Raw genomic sequence first — 22545 nt, forward strand, 5'->3', positions numbered from 1 at the left:
TCTGGTTTCTGCAGTGCTGGGCATTGAACCTAGGGCTTTGTATATGCCAGGCAAGCACTCTACCAACTGAGCTACCCCACAGTGGGTATTTTTAATAGAATGTAGGAGTAGCAATACCGGCACCTTGAGCTGTCTTCTCCCAGAAACTGGTTCTAGAAAATTAGAGCAAAGTAAGGTAGCCTATGCTAGGCAATAACTTTTCCCTATGGCTTCATATAGTAGTTACGATGCTCATTTCTGTCATCAGATACTTGACACGGGCAGCTTGAAAAGAGAAAAAGTTTATTTTGGCTGGCAATTTGAGGGTACCATCTATCATGCTGAGTAAGACTTGGCAGCAGGAACTTGAGGCAAATGGTTCTAGTGCATCCATAATCATGAAGTAGATGATAATAAATGTGGGTTCTCAGCTCACTTTCGCCTGTTTTAGTCATCCCAGGATTCCAGCCAATGGAATGGTACTTCCTATAGTTAAGGTGCATCTAAGCACCTCCATTTTAGATCATTCCTTACAGCCATGCCCAGAGAATAACCTAATCTACATTGTCCCTTAAAAGGTGTCCCCAAAGCTTGTCTCCTAGCTGATTATAGATCTTACCAGGTTAACACTATTAACCATTTCACTTGGATATGGTTTTATTGTTTTCCCCAAGGTCTGTATTGTGATATAATGAGAGCTGGTGGGATCTTGAAGAAGTAAGGTTTAGTGAAAGTTGGTTTTGTCCCTGGGACTCTGCACAAAGGAATAAGGTAGTTATTATAGACCCTGAGTTCTCATAATTGTGAATTGCTACAGAAGAGTACGACTGGCCCTACCCTTCACTTTGACCTCCTATTGAATTGTTATTCTCTCTCTCTCTCTCTCTCTCTCTCTCTCTCTCTCTCTCTCTCTCTCTCTCTCACACACACACACACACACACACACACACACACACACACACAATCTGCCATGATGGTATCCCCCATGAGGTGACATAGTTATCGTATGGTTCTTCTTAAAGCCAGTGCTATAGCTCTTTGGAATTACTGCTTCAAAAACTATAGCCTTAATCTATTTTCTTTCTAAGTAACCAACCACAGGGAGTTCACCATAGTAATGGAAAACTAATATACCTTTCTTGCTAATATTTTTCTTTGTAGCTTTCACGTTCTTCTATCCTTATTCATAACTGCTCACCACCCTTCTTCATTTTTCCCCAATTATATTTATTTATTTAATGTATATGAGATTTTTGCCTGCATGTATGTCTCTGTACTACACAGGTGCCTGGTTCCCATGGAAGTTATAAGAGGGCATTAGATCACCTCGGACTGGAGTTACAGTTGGTTGTGAGCTACCAGGTGGGTGCTGGGAATCAAACTCAGGTCCTCTGAGGAAAGTCGGTGTTCTTAACCTGTGAGCCAGCTCTCTACATTAGTATGTAGCCTAGCTGCTACATTCTAAGATGAAATAGTTGCCATCTGTTGTTGAGGAAAAGACACTCCCTCCCACTTCCTCCTCACAGACACACATACCTTTAGGTCCTATTAAGCCAGTGGGTCCAGGGTGGCCAATTGACCCCAGATGGCCAGGGGAACCTGGGAGGCCTGGGTCTCCTCTCATACCTGAAATCCCTTGAAGTCCTAAATGTGAGTCCAAGGCAGACATTCAGAATAGTGCATATGTCTTCAAGCTCATTATAACTTCTCAGAATAAAGTTGTTAAGGAGCAGACAGTAGTACCTGGGGATCCAGGAAGGCCAGGATCTCCAGCAATACCAACTTTTCCATCATCGCCTTTGTTTCCTGGGTAACCTCTGTCACCAACTAGCCCATCTTTTCCTTTAACACCTATAAGGTCAAGAAAATTGCTGGATGATTAGGGACCCATTGCTGGAATTGAGATCCTCCACGAGAAAGTCTGAGTAGGAAGGTGAAAGCATTTAGAGATGGCATGGGAACTTGATTCAATGAAGAAGTACTGGAAAAGATTCTAGAAGCTATTCTCATGTTGAAAACTGTATTAGGTGTATACCATGCTAAAGGTCCTTGTCAGTGTACAAATCATTTTGCCTGGGAAAACTGTGAGCATCCCCTGAGTGGATGCTGAAGAACTTGGGAGCTGGTCTCCAAAATTCCTTCTAGTCCTTAGTTCTAAAGCACTTGTGAGGTATACGCAAAAATGTCTCAGCATTACCTTTAAAACCTAATTCACCAGGCTGTCCCTTGGGTCCAGGGCTTCCAGAAATGCCAAATGTTTGGCCTTGATCTCCTGCAGGTATAAAAAATAATTTTTCAAATGGTCAGGAAAAACAATTGTTCATTTTTTTTCACTAAAATAATCTTTTCAACCTTTCTTCCCTCAGTTCAGATTCATTGTGGCCAGAGGAGTGTCTTGACAAAACCACCCACTGGGTAAAGGGACCTAGGATTCTGGCAAGCTACTGGCATGAGATGTTCCTATACAGAGCATTGGAAACACATCACTAGGCCCAGGAAGGGTGGGAAGATGGTAAGTGGGCCCTGAGATGTGATCAGAATAGAACAGTGATTCTTGTAAAGATGGGAACTGTTCCTGCCTTGGGGCCTGTGCTCATCAGCGGAAGAGTTGCCCTGACCTGAAGTTCTTTTACCCTGCTGTTTTGAAAGCAGATGAGTCAAAATAGAAAGCCAAAGGAACACTTATTTTTTTGCCATGAAAACACTGGGAAGAGATTTTGGCAGGTACCACTGTTGTGCCTTTGGAGAACAAAAACTGTGGAAGGTGTTTAGCCAAATGGGAAATGAAAACCAAATTCATTTTCCCTCTAAACACAACTCTGCCCAGCCCTGAGTTATGAATTGGTAGAAAACCTTATGTTGGTCTAGGCAAACACACCAAAAGAGAAAATGTCCCCTACCTTTTAAACCTGGGATACCAGTTGCTCCCAGTGGGCCAGAAGTTCCAGTGCGACCCTGTGAACCCTTCAATGCAATAGAGGAATCATTATTTTTGCCTAGAGCTCAGAGATGCTCACCATATTTCTCCTTTCTCCCAACCCCCAGCCATCGCCTGAGAGATGCTGATTACATACTCTGTGTTAGGTGGGACAGGCCTGCATATGGGAAGGTGCTGAGCCAGGGACAGGCATGCATACTTAGGGTTTACGGGGGGAGATATTTCATCTGTAGATTACTACTAGTCATGTTATCATAGCCTATTGGAATTGAAATCTTGGTGAATCAGTGTATGGCTGCATTAACTAAGTCTCAGAAAACATAGGACATGAACCCTAGACGAGGCGCTCAGTCTGCTCTGCTGGTATTCAGCTACAACACTTTGTCCAAAACCCTAGAGTCATGCCCCATAATCATTGCTTCCTCCAGGTTTGAGGGAACATGTCTATAATCTCGGCACTCAGAAAACAGAGGCAGGAACTTCACAAGTTCCAGACCAGCCTAGTGAGACCCTGCCTCAAAACTGGAAAACAATCAATAACGCAGTCTCGCTTTTCCTAAGCAGGGCTAGACCTCTGCTGCAGGGCTCCATGAGGAACGAGAGGTTGCCCCGTCACCAGGTAGCAGGCTGTCAGTGCGCAGGTGCGGATCTGCATTTGGATGAGTAGCTTCCATAGTCACAAGGAAAGACAACCGAGCACAGTGGCAGCTTTCTCAAGCAGTGCATCTGGGCAGTGGTTCTGTCAATGGCTCTCAGCTGTTCTCACGGTATCTAGTACGGCTTGAGGTATTTGGAGATGGACCCAGGAAAAAGGCAGCCAGTTGCTGTTTTAAACAGGAGACTGAGTAATGATGGCCTGGGCCACTGTGTTTGTTGGCCCGCTGCCTTCAATGGCATCCCCACCATTCTGCCTGCTTCCTGGCCTGGCTTCTTGTAGCACACTGCTGTAGATCTAGATGTTCCTAATGGGAGTCTCTGCTTATGCCGGGATCCCTTCCTCCCTAAATGCATTCCCACTTTCTTTCTATTCCCTCTCCCTCTGTGAGTTGTCAGGACTTTAAGCCCTAGAAGGATTTCTTGGGCGAATATTTGAGCCATGCAAGTGTACCCTCTCTACCAGATAAACTAACACTTTGAAAGACAGTAATTTTGTTTGTAGGAGTACAGGTGTTCTGGGCCCAATTCATTTGATCAGGACTATTATTTATGTGGAACATTCCACGCGTTTGACAACAATGTTAAGGCCTTTTGCATGTCTCCTCTCATTTAATCTTCATACCGTCTGAAAGAAACTTGTTATTAGTCTTCTATTTTAACGGATGGAAAAATCAAGTTCAGTGAAGTTTAATTAAGCAAGGTACACAGGATCACAGAGCAAATAAGCGATGAGACTACCAACATTCAAATTAAAGTCCATCTGCCCAAACTTACTCTGGTTTACTCTTTCTTACTTATATTTTTAAGTTTGTATGTGTGTGTGTCCTGAGAGAGAGAGAGAGAAGAGAGGAGAGAGAGAGAGAGAAGACCACTACCATGCTACCATGTGTGCATATGTCCATGGAGGCCCAAAGAATGCTTTGGAGTCCCTGGAGCTGTGGTTCATAGGAAGTTATAAGCCATCCAAAATAGAACAGCAAGTACGTTTCACCACTGAGCCATCTCTCCAGCCCCTACCCCACCTCTTTACCACAAGGGGCCAGTAATGGGAACAAAACCCCAGAGGGTATCTTGAGGGTAAGGGTTGGGAAGTAGGCTAAAATCAGAAAGATGGGGACCCTGGGGCCTGTTGCCTATGCAGTGAAAGGTCTTTGGGTGGTGAAGAGGGACAGGAAATCTGGATAAACCTACACTTTTTCCTGGCATTCCTGGGAAACCTGTGATCCCCAGGGACCCCTTCAGGCCAGGTAATCCGCTTCTTCCCACAGATCCAGGGGAACCTTGACTCCCACTGAGTCCTTTGATGATACTGGACTGTCCAGGAGCTCCAGGTGGACCTGGTAACCCTGGGATGCCAGACTCTCCTTTTTCACCTGGGAAAGAAGCAAAACCTATTAGAAAAAGGCTAGAGGCAACAAAAACTCTGTTTGTCTAGGTGCAGGTGCCCAATGTCATATACCAAGTGTATTCTCAGGTGAAGGGGAAGCTAGTTTGTGGGGTTGGGGAGGTGCCATTGATGTCACGCCGGCTTTCACATTGGGCAAGTAGCTCAGTATCCATGCCTCACTTTTTACCAGTCTCTTTCTGGGGTACCACAGACGCAGCAAAAGGGAAGGTAGCCTCCTTGAACCCCATATTGCCATTCTTGGGGGTAAACTTGGCTTTTCATGGGAAGGAAGCCTAGGATAGCTGTAAATCCTTTCTTGAGAATTACTCCTGAACATCCCCTGCCTCAGCACCTCTGGGCCCAGGAAATCCAATTGATCCAGCAGAACCTCGAGAGCCTTTTTCTCCTTTGAACCAAAGGTTCAGCATTGGAGGTCTTGGACTGGTTGCACCAACTGACCCTGGATCCCCTCTGTCTCCTGAAGGAAGGAAGATCAGGTGGTCAGGATGAGAGAGACGGTTTACACATAAAGTCACACTGGGTCTGATGTTTCATATTGTTTCTTACCACACTACCCACCCCCAGCCCAGTATCTAGGCCTTTCTGTCCTCTTCCCTATCCTGTTCTTGAACTTGACATTTCTGTGTATGCTTTCTCTTTCTCCAACCCGAAAGTCATCAGTAACTTTAGACCCTACTCAAAATTCTCCATTTTGGTTTGAATAAGTGTCCCCCAAAGATCTGGGTAGTAATGGCTTGATTCTCAGCCACTGACTTCATATGAGGTGAGAGAGCCTTTGATGCATGGGGTGGAGTGGGGGAAGTCAAATTAGCGGGTACAGGTTCTTGAAGGGGATGATGGGGCTCTCATTCTTATCACTTCCTCAAGGTTTGCTTCCCAGCTGCAATGAAAGTAAGCTCTGCTCCATGATGTACTGCGCCACCCGCAGGCCCAGAGGCAACAAGGTCACCTGACCACAGCTGGAACCCTCTGAAACTAAGATCTAAAGTTAGCCCTTGCCGTCTTACAAGCTCTTGATGCTAGGCATTTTTTTTTTCAGTACTCAAAAGCTGATTAACATAGTCCATAACACGTAGTGTTGACCTCTGAAGTGAATAGGCTTTTGGTTTCAAAGAGGACTTAATTAAGAGTGTTTCAAATTTTTGTTCAATATAGAGTTGGCATTTATCACACAAATGGCAAAGGTGACAAGCAAATACACTTTTAAAAACCAAAGGGCTTGCTTTGGAATCTCTCTCTGTCTCCTTCTCTTCTGTCCTAATACAGGCACCCACCCATCCAACCTCACCCCCCCGCCACACACACCCTCACCTTTTTCATTACCGGGAGTACCAGCCTTGTCCAGGTTGTCCCACCTTTCCAAATAAAACCGGAAGATCCCTTATATCCATCAGCCTTCCATGGAATACCCGGGAAGGCCAGGTAAGCCAGGAAACCCTGCTGGCCCAGAGGACCCCTTTTCACCTGTTGAAAAAGCAAGACTTTCTTTATCATGTCTGCAGTGCACACAAGGAGACAAAGGGGGGGGGGCACAGAAGAGCATCTCATTCCTTTCCAATGTCACAGAGCTAAGAAGTTGCAGAGGAAGGGATTTGAACACAGGTTTCTCTAACTCTAAAGTGTAAGTATTTTTTTAAACAAACTGGTTAGTTATTACCCATTCAAGGACACTCTCGGAACAAGCACACACAGCACTAAACATGAGAAAAAAGTGATAATGTGGTGTTGTTTTACGTCATTAAGTTCAAGCAGCCACGTGTCAATCCCCCTCCCCCCCCCAAAAAAAAAAAAAACCAAACCAAACAACAAAAAAAACCCTCACCTGAGTCCAGGAGGCAAAGAGAGGCAAAGAGCTAAAGCACACCCTTGCCCCTTTGTGCTAACCAGTTGTGTGTCCTGCCCTGAGACTAGCCATTTTCTCCTGTTTAAAAAAGAGATGCCACACACCTAACCCCTGCAATGACAATCGTAAGAAGTGAGAGCTGTCAGGCTCCTTGGTACAGCGTCATGCAGTGTGATCTAGATGCAGCTGCTATTGCCCTGGCCCTTTCTGGCCATGTCGATCACCCCACTGTTCCACACAGCAAGTAGTTTGGGTAACTCACATTAGGTGACTTTCTTCCTTTAGTACCAGCCTGGTTTAAAGATCTTGCTACAGAAAGCCCTGCCTACCTTCTGCTCCTGGGTAGAGAGGAGGGAACAATTTGGGTGGCTCAGAATGAATGCTCCTTTTAGGTAGCCCCTGCCCACTTCACTGATCTTCCCAATTACTTACCCTTTTGGCCTGGGATGCCTGGCAACCCAGTGACTCCTGGCAACCCCGGGGCCTTCCCAGGAAACCAGCTGAACCCTTGTGAGAACACAGGGAAGGCCTTTTACGCCGGGGCTAGACCCTCGTTTTCCGCGTTTGACCCAGGTTGAACCTATGTATCCTCTTTGGGCCCTTCTTTCCAGGCTTCCCTGAATAGAGAAACATAGGTTCAGCTAGTAGAGCCGACGGTTCTGGTCAGATCTGGGCCACCCGGCTTAGCTTATTCCATTGGTTCTGACTTGCTGGTTTGTCGAGCTTTGTCATAGGCCCTTTAACAATACCCAGCGAGAGAGCTGGCCAGCTATCTGGAGTCGCTACGTTGGTGGGAAGCATCAGTTACCTTACCACCCAGAGTACCACACTCTAAATGCATATTGCTTCAAGCATGGCACGGTGGGTGTGGCAGGAAAAGCAACCCCTTTGAGACTATAACTTCTTTCTTTTATGAATGTGGTTTACCACCGGAGGCCTTTGAATCGAGCTCTGGAAGCCAGGGTGGCAGCTGGGCTCCAGTTTCCCGGCACTTGCACCCCGAATCAAGTTTACAATGGTTGTTTCCCGGACCAATTCGCGAAGCAGAGGCTAAAGCTGAGCTGTTGTTCCTAACTTCCCAGGGAGTCTTGGATACAGGGTTGCCCTTTTAATCCCTCAAGCAAGCGGTTAAATCAGCCAGTTTCTTGGCATTAGGTTTGAAAGGCCCCCTAGTGCCAAGCTCTGTAGAGACCCGCACGGCCCATTTGATCTCCTGGGTACTCCGAGTCGCCTTTCACCACCCGCTTTTAAGTTGGTCAAATGGGATTAACCTCCTGAGCTGCTGCCAAAGTGGAATGTCCAGGTAACAAAGCAAAGAAATTTAAAAAAAAAACACCAAAGGATTAAATCAATGAGACAGAAGTATTTGGGCTCCCAAGGACCTAAATGAAAGGCTGACTTAGCTTTCCATGAAATGAAAAGCATCAAGTAGCTGTGAGCCCCAGGATTCCAATGGGAAGCTGGGACGAGAGCTCTGTAACAAGAGAGAGGAATACAATGGGAGCCAGCTCTCTAGCAGGGTTCAGGGATCCCTGGTCTTGTAAGCAAGGCCATGTTAGAGTGGCTAATCAGATAATTCCCCAGTGGGGAGTCTTAGTCGGTGAGCTTGTGAGTTGTTGTTTTTCTTCGTTTTCTTCATGTCAGCATCTTATACGGAGACCCCAGAAACAGAAGGACAAAGGAGATAAAAGTGGGATATAATAAATGGCTCTGCCAATAACTCAGCTTCAGCCACTTAGTCTAGCAGACAGAGTGAGGATGATGGTATAGAATTCCTTGGTACTGAGTGAAAGCCACTGTTAGCCTACGGATCCTCAGAGGTCTGTTCCCCTGACAGGCAGGCCACTGTGGGGTGGGAGGAGTTCAGCTTCAATTTCTCTGTAGCTCAGAGCAGGCTTGCCATAGCCCCGTGAGTGTTACAACACAACTCAACACAGGGTGGCTTTTAAAAAAAAAAATAGAGAAAGACCAGAGGCAGGCCAAAGCATCAAAAGGAGCAGGAGGCCATGGAGGAGAGAAATGACAGAGATGTGTTGTCATAACTCAGAAGCTAAACATAGCAATGCCTTCTGCCTGGCACAGCCAGGGTGATTTGGGATTTGACACTTGAGAGATTAGGATAGTGAAATCTCCTAGATTTTGATCATGTCACTATTCGTCTCCCAAGATGCCTGAACCCTAAGTAAGCCTAGCCAAAGTTGGTCAAGTTAGGGTTCTTCCTCCAGTGGACCTACCTGATGTGCAGGAAAGCCTGGTGCCTCCTTGGAGTCCAGATGTGCCCTTGACGCCAAATGCATCACTAGACCCTGAGGGTCCTGGCTCTCCTGGTGGTCCTGATGTCCAGGGTTGCCCCTCTCACCTTTGGGGCCTTGCATACCAGACTTCCCAGTCAAACCTAATAAAAAAGAGGGGGCAGATGTTTATAGCCTGGATCACAGGGAGGCACTGGGTCACCAAACCATCTTCCAATGGAAGTTTTAGCCCAGGATTCAGCTCAGGTGAATTGCCCTCTATTGTCAGCAGTTTTGCAAAAATTTGACTATTGGTTACAGCTACTCCTGGTATTACTAGGATAGGAAAATAGACTCTAACCACATAAGGAAAATCTCCCCCCACACAGAGAGACAGAATAGAATGTCATTTTAGCTTCCCAATTAATTATCTCAGATTCAGTCATGCATTTCATGCTTGTGTTCATGCAAAGGCGGCAGTTATCATAAAGCTTTCTGTTCATTGTTAAGTAAAGGGTCAAGAAGAATCACCCATGGGCCCCGGAAGGCCAGAGTCTCCAGGAAATCCTTTGTCCCCTGGCAATCCCTGTAGTCCTTGCTCCCCCGAAGCACCATTTTCAGCACCAAAGATGTCACCAGTGGCTCCCTTGGAACCTGGTAAACCTGGACTGCCAGCCTTCCCAGGCAGGCCATCTTTTCCAGGAAGCCCAGGAAACCCAGGCAATCCCTTCTCCCCACGAGGTTCCAGGAAATCCTAAATGTAAAGAAGCAAAGGAAAAAAAAAATAGGCCAATGATGTCTAGAAGCAATTTGTCGGATAGTGATCTGAGACAGATTTTTCTAATACAAAAAGCTAATATATTAATAATGATCAGCAGTCTCTATTACATGGAGGATTTGTGCAGAGGTAGGGACTACGGCACATGAGTGGCAGAAAGTTCTAGTTCTGGGAGGCTGGAATAGGCACAGCTTAGCAACCTGCCTCCTATTCCTGGGGCTCAGTATTTTGCTAATAGACCCAAGTCATACCAAGCCCCTCTGGTCAAAGTTCAGCCTCTCGCAGTTGTTGAGCTCCAGCTGCCATGCCCTCCTTCTTCCTGAGTGGGCAGAAAGTAATGGAAAAACCTGCAGCAACACGACACACTAGAGCAGACGGCCTAGGAGAGGCGCCGAGTGCTAGAGCAATGGCAGTTCAACACGACACACTAGAGCAGACGGCCTAGGAGAGGCGCCGAGTGCTAGAGCAATGGCAGTTCAGAACGTATTATGACACACAGATTGCTAGCGCTATCCTGGAGGTCCTGCCCACTGGATATTGTGAAGAGGCTGAGAGTTGACATGACTACCAAATTCCCAGGTGACGCAGGTGCTGACCCAGGGGACACAGTCGAGAAGCCGTGGTACACTGCAGGCCTGAAGCTCAGCTTCTTTGGGGCTGATCTGAATAACTCTCTCTGACCTCTAAGTAGTTCATCTGGAATACTGCCACAAGACTGGTAAGCAGACAGCTGCAGAGTCCTGGCTTTGCCACAGTGGGTTTTGCGAGGTATTGGTTTCCTCATCTGAGAGTCAAGGGGTTGTCTCCGTTGTTTTGACATGTCCCCTATTGCCGCGTTAGGCCCTCATTCTATGGCTCTCCCTTGCGTTTTGCCAGGAAGTGAGTAAACTCAAACCATCTCAGTCACACCAGGGAGCAGACCTAGCTTACTGACACCCGTGGAGAGTGGAAAGAATCCCAACCGAACATCCACACGAGGGGCGCCTCCTTTCCTTACCTGACAATCCTGGGAGATGAATTAACCCCGGACTTCCGGGCTCTCCTTTACTTCCATGAGTGCCAGGCTTGCCTGGAATTCCAGGGAGGCCCCGAGCTCCTTTAGAGCCTGAAAACCAAGTGCAGGTAGTGAGGGGAAAGGGATACTAACAAGGAGAGGCTAGATTTATGATGTTTAGTCAACAATCCTCCTCTCTTGGCCGGCCTTCCTGAGTCCCGCCTCCCAACACCACAGTCACCAACCGCTGTTTTTTCAGTCGCCTAGAAGCCCCTGAGCAGTACACTCATCACTAAGGGATCCTCCGCTTCCTTTGATTCAAGGCCCTTAAAGAGTGCTTACTTTCTCTGGCCGCATTACATACCTGGGAATCCAGGAGCTCCAGGAAATCCCGACGGACCATATGATCCAGGAATAACACAAGGCAAGGTGACTCCTGTAAATGATAACACGTGGAAGTGTGAGCTCACCAAGTCAGAGAAGAGTCCCCCCCCCCACCCCATGCTCCTTTCCTCTGATTCTTTTTAGTGGATAGCCCTGGTCTCCCCACTCAGAATCTAGGAACACACAGAAGCTTGGCCTCCGAATCTCTTGAGAGACGCAAACGGCTGCGCGCAATCCTTATCCTGCTCTAGTGTTCAGGTGCCAGAGTATCGTATCACTTATTAAACCATCCGTGCCTGATAGGCAAGCTGCCATCTAGGCAGAGGAGTTACCCATGCAGGAGCAGCCGTGAGCAGCAACTGTCTGCTCGCTGTTCACTTAGCATCTCTTTCTAACCACCCTGCACTTAGGTTCCAGCGCTAAGGATCGTGGTCCTGCATTATTAGAGTGGATAATTTGAAGCCACAGCTATTCGAGTTCACACCTACACTTCTTCTTTTCACAAAATTATATGTTTATTTTAAAATTGTAGTGATCTGGTTGTTTTGCCTGCCTGTATCGTGTGCACCGCATGTGTGCCTGGTGCCCGTGGAGGCCGAAAGAGGGTTGTTGGATCCCCTGGAACTGGAGTTACAGATGGCTGTGAAACTTCCGTGTCGGTGCTGGGAATTGAAGTCTTTTTCTTTTTTTTTTCCAGAAAGGCTGTCTTTCAAAGCATGGGGGCCTCTTTTAAAGCAGTTCATTTTGAGTCTACTAAAACTTATTGACTGTCCTTATTCAGATATGTGTATCTCTAAGCTAAGAAAACACTTAAGGGGCTGGAGAGATGACTCAGTGGTTAAGAGCGCTGGCTGATCTTCCAAAGGTTCAATTCCCAGCAACCACATGGTGGTCACAACCATCTGTAATGAGATCTGTCGCCCTCTTCTGGAGTGCAGGCATACATGGAGACCAGAATGTTGTATACATAATAAATAAATAAATCTTAAAAAACCAGACAAACACTCAGATCACTCCCTTGGTCATGACAGACAAATTGAGACTCCTCAGCTCCTTCTTGGAAACTGTAAACTCTGGTTACTCGGGGAACAGAGACAGTCAGTTTCAGTAGTCAAGACTGGGATTAGCATTCACAGCATTTCCTGTAGGACATTTCTTCTTTGCACTCCACTCACATATTGCAGACAAATAGTCTGTAGGATCACGAGGGGGAACTTTAATAAACTATCGGTGACAGACTGTTTGTGGATCTTCGAGTGCCCATTTACAAACAATTGCTATGCTAATTTAAACATTAGCTTGCCCCTATTCATTAAAACAATCCTCCAAGGTCTTTCTTTAAACCACAGTGTCACTGGTTCCAATAAAACTCTGTAGCTTTGATTAAAAAACAGTAACAAAAAAATTGACTCTACAAAAACTGTGGAGTACAGCGTAGGATTATTTTTGCAAATCTGTGTAATAAAAGCTCCTATGATTACAGATTGCTTACATACGTAAGCTGCCATCTCTCCTTTTACTCAACTTCTGTTCTCCCAATATAAAGTCTTGTTTTTTAAAAAAAATTTAAAACAAATGAACAGACTCATTTGTTTTAACTCTTCATTCAACATTGGAATTGAATGGTTACTATGTATTGGTTATACTGGGCTCAGCAGCCTGGACAGAAACTTAAGCTGGTGTCTTATTTCTGGTTATTACACACCTGTAGTGAGTTTTTCTGAGCCTCGTATGTCAAAGGGGAGCTACCTATCCAATAGTGTCTGTGAGCAGTTACATCAGACAGAGAGAGAATCGCTTGATGCCGTGGCCTGGCTCCCTGCTGCCTGCTCAGCGAATGGCAGCTCGTATCTTCCTGGTGTGATGTTCAGAGGAGCTTCTGTACTTGAGCCCACTTGTGTTTCACCGTAGGCAGTCTTGTGATGGTCCTGGATGGTTTCCAGACCTCGTGCTCTTCTGGTCATATTCCCCGTGGGTATAAAGATGGCCCTAAGCAGCGAATCCTCTCCCATGTGCTCTGGCAAACACCTCCACCATGTCAAACACGAAGGTGGCAGAGCTTTCTCCATTGTGGAAATGTATGCTATTGACAGGCACCTCAGAGTGAGACGGTTCCCACTGGGAGGGAACTTCCAGTCCTGTATTCTGCTGGGGCCCAGAGTTTTTGAATGAAAGGGAAAGACAGTCCCTGGAACTGGTGTCATGAAAGGAGACCTATAAAAGACTTTTCTGCCACCCAACTACCTCCAGAGCCCATCAGTTTCAATGTGTCTGTATCATACTGTTGTAGTTCTATTGCCTTAATCATGTGCCACAGAACAAACTAAATAAAATATAAATATCCCCGAGTGGAGTTTGAATGTAAAGCCACCCACGTCCCCAGTTTATCGGATGAGTTTCATAGATTCTTTTCACCCGTGAGAACCAGATCAGAGAAAAGCTTTTATAAAACGGAACTGAGGCTAGCCATCCATTCTAGGAAAGGAAACTGGTGACGAAGGAAGGTAGGTAGAAACCAGAAGAAATCAGGGCAACGAGTCCCTCCACACTATCCCCCTCACCCTTCTGCCACAGACTGCCCTGCACTATATTTTGAAAGGAGGTCTTTAAAATGATGGGAAAGTTAAGGATTTCACATCACTTTATATGGGTGTTTGCTTTTACTATGCATTGCCATGTTTTTGGCTTCACATTCCTGAATTCCGACCAGTCTCAATAAAGCAGGAGTCAGCTTTAGCCAGGTTTTGCTTTATAAGTGCGACAGATGACTACATTGTTCAGAATTTCCACCATGAATACCAAAATTCATCTTTAGAATATAAAGTACCTCTAGTTTTCAAGACTCTGTTATTTACATTTATTCTGAGACTAAATAATAGAGACTAGACATGAGTGGCTCCTTGCACATGCACCTTGCAGGGCAAGTTAGAACCCACTAAAAGCTCAGAAAACGCAATGAGAAACTGGTCAATGCATCAACACGTGTGGTGAAGGAAATCAGCCCCTCTCAGGGACTGCATACCACTTCCTCCTGCGGTCCCTTGTAGTTAGGTACTAAGGAGCCCTTAAAGCAGTATCAGTGGCCAGTGGCAGCCTCTGCATCCCAGTCTCACAGTTACCCTGCCTCCAAAAGGGTGCAATGTAGTATTTAAGGCATTCTGAGTGGCAGAGGCAAAGGTGAACAAAAGAGAAAAGGTGTTTCACCAACATTGATGGCTGAGAACCTGAAGAAGTAGCGAGCTCTGGCCTCCCGCCATGTCTAAGTGTCTTTTAACCATCTTTCTCCCTGCTGCAGCAATAATCACCTAGACCAATCATGGGCAGGAAAAAAATGAAACCAAGACACATGTTCGTTGCGTCCTAAGGGAGGTCTTGTGAACAGACCAGATCTACTAGCCAACTATATTCATCATGGGCATTGAGTGGAGGTGCATGGCCCACCCACACATAATCAAGTACCACGAAACCACTCACAGTAATAACCTGGGTGATAGATTACGTTGAAAATCTGGAGCCAGAGCCTCTATAGGGACCATCAGTTGTCAGTGTTCCCAGAGTTTGCAATAACTCATACCACTAAGTTGAACAGCTTCTGATGACTGCATGCCCTTCCCTGGCGCTACAAATGTCTGGTTCTGGTAGGAATAGGCAACACTTAGGAACACCATCTTACATTTTAGTGACAACAGAACTGGTTATATGCATAAAGGTGTTTGTAAATGATTGGAAAGAATATTATATTTAGTGAGTTATATTTAGCTACTGAAGATAAAAAGAAATGTAGTATTCTAAATGAAGTACTTGCAGCGTGTGGTGCTATATACCTTTAATCCCAACATGCAGGAAAAAGTGGCAGACTGATCTCTGTGAGTTCAAGGTCAGCCTGGTCTACCATAGTGAGTTCTAGGATAGTCAAGGTCATGTAGAGAGATCCTGTTTCAAAACAAACAAACAACACCCCCAACACAAAACTAAATAAAGATTTATTTGAAAATCCAGGTACTTTCAAAAGAACATTCTCTACATAAGACACCTTCCAGACTAGACTTACCAGCACTGTATTCCTGAGAATGTTCTATATTTACTAGTTTGGGATCGAAACTATCCCACTGGTTTCCTCCTTGATGCAGCCTCATTCCAAACAAAAAGATTGTTGATAATATACAAAAGGTTTGAGGGTGTACAAGTTTATAGGTATCATGCATTGTAACCAAATTTAAAACCGACTTGCCTCAAAAAGGGTTGAGAGCAACCAGTGACAGAGCAATAGAATGACTGTAACTGATAACCCCAGGGAATAGAGGTGAAATCAGAACTTCTCAAAGGAAAATTGATATTAGTTAACAAGATACAGACTAGAGAAGAAGAACTCTTTCCTAGCTTGTCCAAGGCCCGCACTTAAACGCAGACCTTTCTCATGGCTTCCATAAACCTTTGTGGAATGAAATCCTGACTTGGTTTCAAGAATCTCGAATGAGGCTTTAGCCTGTGCCACCGTGCTTATGAAATTAAGCAAAATAGATTTTAAAATATGAACATATAAGACATGATATATTATGTTTATTTGTTAACCATTCAAGGTTATTAGGAAGGGCTTTTCTTCTGTATGTAAATATTGGTCTCTCAAGGAATGCTGTACTCTGCTAGGCAGGTTGAAAGGGTAAGAAGCATCACCTTCTTCAGTACCTAGAGACTTTACAATGTTGTTGGTAAAGAAAAAAAAACATTAATAGAAGCAGGTATAATTTAAGTAATAACGGTACAGTGTAAAAGTGAAGAGAAGAGTAATTGTCAGCACTGTGCATACATAGAATTAAATGGGAAAAGTCAGCAAGGAACAGAAGAAAAACTCCATAGGAAATTGTCTTTTGCTCACTTATCCATCCATCCAACCATCCAACTATCTTTTCCAAAAGCACTTGGGCATTTGATAAACTAGGCATGATATAATGAGAACTTATCAGCAAGAAGAGCAAAGTAATCATGGGAGGCATTTCCAAGAATGAGATCACCTTAAATTTTCAAACTTCGATGACTAGCAGAAGTGTGGTGCCATTCATGGAAAAGTCACAGACCACGAGAGCTGTGATGAAGAGGTCTTTCGACTGCACAAAAGACAAGTTATGGTATGGGACCTTCAGACTATATAAGCAGGAATATTGCCTATTATAATCCTTGAAATTCAAGTGGGAAAACTAACTTATCGAAAGAGAGTTAAGTATTATATAAGAGGTAGGTTAGAGTCCCTGAGCAATCTGAGGTTCTGTCAGTTGGGAAAGGTCTTTGTCTCCTGATGTTAAAGCCATAACAACCATACAACTTAGATAACTATTTATCAAACCTTCCACTAACTACTTTGATGGTATTTACAAAAGCGCCATCCATCCTCTCCCCGAACTTTTCTTTGGACTGTGAGCTCATAACCTACCTAGGCAGCTCCGTGACATTTTCAGATAGCTCAATTAGGAAAGTCTTCATTAAGAAGAGCCGAAATCCACATTGTTCTACCTATATAAACTTACCACAATACAGGGATGAGTCATTTCCTACTTGAAACCCCCTTGAGGATTGACTGGAGTGATTACAACTAGTCAGATCTCTTTCTCTGACGCATTTCATGCTTATGAGTCATGGTCATGTCACAAAGGCCGACTTCAAGTCGAAAACCATCTGATTGTAGACTCACATTGAGCTCCATGGAGGCCTGGTGCCCTGGTAACCCATCTATTCCTTATCTCCAGGAAGTCCGTGGGGCCCCGGAAGCCCCCGGCAGCCCAATTCCTGGTGGTCCAGTTGGACCATCAATGCCCTTTATACCAGGAAGTCCCTGGTGACCCCTTTTCACCTGGGAAGCCAGATCCACTGTCTCCCTAAACAATAAAAGAAAAGAGAAATATCATTTTAAGACTTATCATCTGAAAAGGCTTCTAACCAGAGAAACGAGGTAGTCAGTGAACCAATGCTTTGTGTTTTGTGAACATTCTCCATCATTCTAGTTTATCAACCAGTCTCTGAGTTTGCTGATGGAAATGAGATCTTGCCAACTCTGGGCGGTCCAACTTTGAAAGAGGTTCTAGATGAGGCTAGGGGAGAAAAGTAGGGAATGAGAATGGCACCAACAACCCTTGTAGTCAAAGAAAGTGACTGGATTACTTGAGAGTAAGTCATTGGGAAGCTGAATCATTTGAAATTGATATGGTTAATTATTTCTAGTGCTTATCAAATGAGAGAAGTATTCTGAGAAAAAAAATCTTATTTACAGAAAATTAAAGCATGGAGTTAACATGTTGGGGGGAGTCAGACGCAGTTCTATCTTATTCCATAATGTAATGAGCAGTAAGTTTCCCCCGAGTCCAGTAAGACGGCTTATGGAGCTAACCATTTAGGAATGAACTACTTACCTGAATGCCTGGGAGGCCTGGTAAACCTGGTATTCCATCCTTGCCTGGAGCTCCTGCCATACCTGGGGTCCCCTGGGGACCAGGGTCACCTTTGTCTCCTGACAGTTTTGATCCTCTACTGATGGTTGGTTCTCCTTTCTTTCCTTTGAGGCCTGTATGGCCTCTAGATCCAAATAACCCCTGATAGCGAAACAAACGGCAGCAATCAGCAAACGCAGGCTTTCGTAGAATTCCAGTGCTGAGCAAAGATATGACCTAAAGTATGTGATTAAGGGTATTTTTTCACAGTGTTCTGGGCAAGTGATTATGTAGCTATCTTGGATAATTACTTCACATTTTCTGTATGTTTTCCAAATTTTGAAATCTATGAGGACTGGGCTTCCTCTTAGTTTCTAAGCAGTATCACTCAGCCAGGCAAATCTAAGTTACTGTGTGCAAGGGAAGGAGGGGGCAATGGTAGGTTAAAGCAGAAAGCGACTTTCGAGACCATCTGGTCAGATTGCTTCATGTGACAAAGGCCCATGGTTGTGTTTTATTTTTTGCTTATTTTCGACGTTGCTCTTAATTTATTCTCTGCAGAAGATTTTCTCCACTAATTCATCAGCAGAATTCCCAATTAGAGCCTAGGCTTACAAAAGGAATGCTTCTGATTTTTCAATTGTTGAGAAAATTTCTTGTGCCCCCAATTACCACTGTGATTGGTTACTTGTCAATGGGAAACAAGAATTGATTTGGCTAACTGCAGAAATGTAAGCAAAATCTTCAGAGATCGTTATCATATATTTATTTTATCCCCATCCTTCATTAGAAAAATGATTGATGGGAAGCGAAGAACATTTGAATTCCTCCATCCCCCTTTCTGGATCAAAGTTAATTAAGACTTACTGGAGCCCCAGCTGGGCCAGATGCACCCCGAGAGCCTGGATCTCCTCTAACCCCTTTAATACCCGGGAGGCCGATGAGACCTTGTGTCCCAGGCAGGCCTGGTTCCCCATTTGGTCCAATGTTGGGCGCACCACCTTCGCAAGCACAAAACCCAGAGTCTCCTGAAGGAAAAAGAGACAACAAGTGAAGAAAAGTGCGAATGACAACAACTCATGGAGGAGGTTCTTTTTCCAAGAGTGGTTACCTATGATTGACAAGCGGCCCTTGGGGGAAAATCAAAGGGCTCTGCAGAGACTCAAATAGCCTAAGGCCATCAGAAGACATCTGGGCTTGCGTGTCAGTTTTTACTAGTCTTGGAAGAGGTCCAGCTACCATCGAGTCTCATGTTGAGAACCACCAATGGCCACTAAAACAACCGAGGGCCTAGAACTTAGTTCACACGTACTGGTGTGACTGATGATGGCAGGTGCTTCAGCGAAGTGCATTTTCAAAGGCAGGTCTCATCCAGTGCAGGTTGGTCCCAAACTCACGTAGGCATGTGCCCCCAAACTCATTTTCAACAAAGCACTTCCGAAGACATACAAAGGAGCTACAAGTATCATGGGAACATGAGCACGGTCTGCACAATGACAGCTGGTGACAAACGTGGTTGGCTCTATTTCCCTATGATCCGGAGGGATCTCTTCTGACTTTTAGAAATCTGAGATCTTGGGAACTCGGAGAGAATGGTCTATTCCTCGGATCACTGAAAACTGACCACAAACGCTCTGAAATCCTAAGCGAGGGAGATTTGGGATTCTTCAGATTAGGGATGCTTATCCGGCACAATCTATGTAATATATTTCACAATCCAAAGGCCACAAAATCAGAAGCACTTCTGATCCCAAGCATTACAGGCATAGTCAATTTGCATTTCTCAAGTGTGGCCTTAGACCTCACGAATGAAGCTCCTGGGATGCTGGTTTATGAGGCCGCTCTTGAGACCTCACTTGTTTTCCTGGAGCTAGCTGGCCTTCTCAGTACCTCAGGTCTTAGACCTACAGAGTTCTCAGGCTAATGGTGTTGGGAAGCAGTGTCTGAACAAAGCCTTGTGAACTGTGATTATCTGGGCTGGTTAGCACTCTAAAATGCTGAATCGTGGGCTCAAGGCGGGGGTGGGGAGGGAGAGCAGCACATAAGCCTCTTTTTTGTCCTGTGTGACTTCAACTTCCAGCTTCACTCTTAGAACCCCTATTAAAACACTTTCACGACTCCCATAGCTTCTCTCCATAGCCCAGAATACTTCTGTTCAGGTTCCTAAGGCCACTGTTTTGATCAATCCCCTTAAACTCTCTCTAGGGATTTGGGGGGACAAAGACATTTAAGAGACAAAATTCACCTTTTATTCCCTTGAGGCCCTGATGTCCTTTTGGACCTTGTTCTCCTCGGAGACCGGGGAACCCAAACTCTATGCTAGGCAAGGGTCCAGTCTCAAATGTGCGACCTGCAGGATTTGAAAGAACACAAAAGGTTGGAGGCTGGTATAAACCTAAGGACTCACCTTAGTCTCAAAGGCTGGATCCTTGAGGGCCAACGTACAGAGCAGAGCAGGAGAAAAAAATTCCAGGCTGGGATCTCTGCCAAGCCTGCCGCGGGAGAGCCAACAGGACTCTCATTTGGCTCTATTCACTGTACTAGCAGAATGACTGTTACGTGCCGCACACTGCACTAGATTCCGAGACGAACAAAGTAATTCAATAACTCAGCAGTGCCAGGCTTTAGCCAAGAAAGCCTCATTTGGGCAAAGAGGAAGCAGGTGCCAGCTGCAGTGGTCAGGGGATTTAGGCTGCAAAGAAACATGCTGGGCAATAATACTTCCAGCTTTTCTCTCCCACTGTCCAGAATAAGCACTGCATAGATACCCATATTGTGCTATCTGTCTGTCTGTCTGTCTGTCTGTCTGTCTGTCTGTCTGTCATCTATCTATATTTCTGTCTGTCTTTCGATGAGCTATCTTAGACTGGGAACAGAGCCCATTGCCTTGCACGTGCCCAAATCCCACCAAACTGGGCCAGACCTCTAGCCCCCTCCCCATGAAGGCTTTTGGCAGACACCGTGAGGATGAAGGCAGGGTTTCTTTCTCAGATCCTCAGCCTACCTCACTGGAGCTCCGGAAACTCGGAAAATAAGTCCAATTCCACTTCCCTGGGATCTGAAAAGCCTAAGTCCTGGCAGGGGTGGTAGGTGTGTGGGCACTGAGAGCCGTGTAGGACAGAAGGGTGATGAATACAGAAGTTAGTGTCTCGTCATCATCAGCCTGCCCATTTCATGACGCAACACACACTGCACTACTCTTACTGCCAGTAGAGGTGGGCTGACTCAGAGGGGATAGAGCCTTCATTGTTGCCCCCACTGCCGTTCGCTGTCCTCACTGAACTGTTTCTCCTGGGAGGGGGCCTGTTAAAATCCTAAAGGTTCTGAATCAGACCTAGGTCTCAACACCAAAGGAAGGAAAGAATAACTTACCAGGTGGGCCTGAGGGGCCTGGTAAGCCTGGTAAACCTGGCAAACCAATTCTGCCAGGCAGGCCCGCGTCCCCAAAGGTAGTGCGCCCTGGGTTTCCATGGTCTCCTTTCAGGCCTGGAATTCCCTGAGGCCCTAGGGCACCTGGAAGACCTGGAAAGATAAGCCCGCACGAAATGCTCACCATAGCACCCTACTGTTCGGGCACATTCCGATCAGCAGTGTAGAGACAGACCAACGCAAGGAAAGCATTCGGGAAATCATTCGCTCCTCTCTTTCATGACAGGAACTTCCCTTGAGAATAGATGAGCCCAATCGCCTAGGAAACTGTGGTTAACTTGTGAGGAAAAGCTAGGTTTTCAGCCGCTGACTACTCCATTGGTTCTACTTCAGTGCTGGACCCAGCTGTACCTCCTATGAATGGCAGCCTTCGAAACACAAATATCCTTACAGGGGACCCTCTCTATGGAATTTAGAAACTAGTGACTTTCATAGTCATGTCTGGGTGTTTATATTAGGACCAGCCCTGCCTGCCAGACTCTGGCATGCTGTTTCCCTGCCCTGTAGAATGGAATCTATGTTTTCTCCTATGGAGACTGATTCAATAGTATCACCCATAGGATCCTGGGGCCATTCTGTGCTAGAGTTAAGCCTAGAAGAGGGTCTAGGTACAGTTTTGTCTATCTGTCTATCTATCTATCTATCTATCTATCTATCTATCTATCTCTATCTGTCTATCTATCTCTCTATCTCTCTATCTATCTCTCTCTCTATCTATCTATCAATCATCTGTCTCTATTTATCTCATGCTGAGAATAGAACACATGGCTTTGTATATGCCAAGAAACTCTAATTAGATTACACCTTTAGCCACCCCTCATGAAGGCTTTTAGCAGCCACCTTGAGGATCCAGGCATAGCCAGATTCTCCTTTGTTAAACTCTCTTAGCAAGTAGAAGATCCAAGGACACATGCAGGGGAAGAGTGAGAGGGTTCCACCCACTTGATCACTTCCAGCCTCTACGCTAGTCTGGAATTGTCTTTCTGTCTGTGGTGCTCATTTAACTCAAAGGAAAGCTACTGACCTAGGCTGACTCTATGCAGACTCTAGCTTTAGGCTAGCTATGGGAAAACCTACTGACCAGTCTACCTTTCCTTTGACCTTGGGTAGGTTCCTGGATCCCAAGTTACAGAGGGAGATGCTAGGGATTGGAGCACAGTGAAGACTGATCAATGCAGAGAGCGGATTAGTTTGCTTTACCTGTTAACGATGGGAGGCCAGGGGTGCCAGAAGGGCCACGTTGGCCTTGCATGCCTTCATCTCCTCTAGGGCCCTGGAGGCCTGGCACACCAGGGTCTCCAGGATAACCTGGCATTACAATGAAAAAGAAGAGTAAAACACCACAGTGGATGTTCACACTACAGTGGATGTTCACACTACAGTGGATGTTCACACTACAGTGGATGTTCACACTACAGTGGATGTTCACACTTGTCACAAAATGCCGGGGAAGAGGTGAAGGGAACTGTTACGGGCCTGGCAGTT

General features: G+C 45.5%; 1 protein-coding gene across 1 annotated transcript in view; it reads right to left on the reverse strand.

Annotated features, from left to right (window-relative positions):
• Col4a6 (collagen type IV alpha 6 chain) overlaps positions 1-22545 on the reverse strand; it is a 68678-nt gene that overhangs the window by 12870 nt on the left and 33263 nt on the right. Inside the window, 27 exon segments of the mRNA XM_042054343.1 lie at positions 1516-1623; positions 1723-1830; positions 2177-2251; positions 2880-2943; positions 4766-4947; positions 5314-5439; positions 6294-6318; positions 6320-6349; positions 6351-6395; positions 6397-6446; positions 7258-7342; positions 7344-7437; positions 9056-9164; positions 9167-9220; positions 9588-9795; positions 9797-9810; positions 10832-10939; positions 11193-11264; positions 11327-11340; positions 13396-13400; positions 16917-17039; positions 17041-17082; positions 17614-17793; positions 18499-18659; positions 19877-19981; positions 21004-21153; positions 22261-22368. Of these exon segments, the coding sequence (XP_041910277.1) occupies positions 1516-1623; positions 1723-1830; positions 2177-2251; positions 2880-2943; positions 4766-4947; positions 5314-5439; positions 6294-6318; positions 6320-6349; positions 6351-6395; positions 6397-6446; positions 7258-7342; positions 7344-7437; positions 9056-9164; positions 9167-9220; positions 9588-9795; positions 9797-9810; positions 10832-10939; positions 11193-11264; positions 11327-11340; positions 13396-13400; positions 16917-17039; positions 17041-17082; positions 17614-17793; positions 18499-18659; positions 19877-19981; positions 21004-21153; positions 22261-22368 (2445 nt within the window).

Source organism: Arvicola amphibius, chromosome X, assembly GCF_903992535.2.
Source record: "Arvicola amphibius chromosome X, mArvAmp1.2, whole genome shotgun sequence".
In the NCBI taxonomy this organism is placed as follows: domain Eukaryota; kingdom Metazoa; phylum Chordata; class Mammalia; order Rodentia; family Cricetidae; genus Arvicola; species Arvicola amphibius.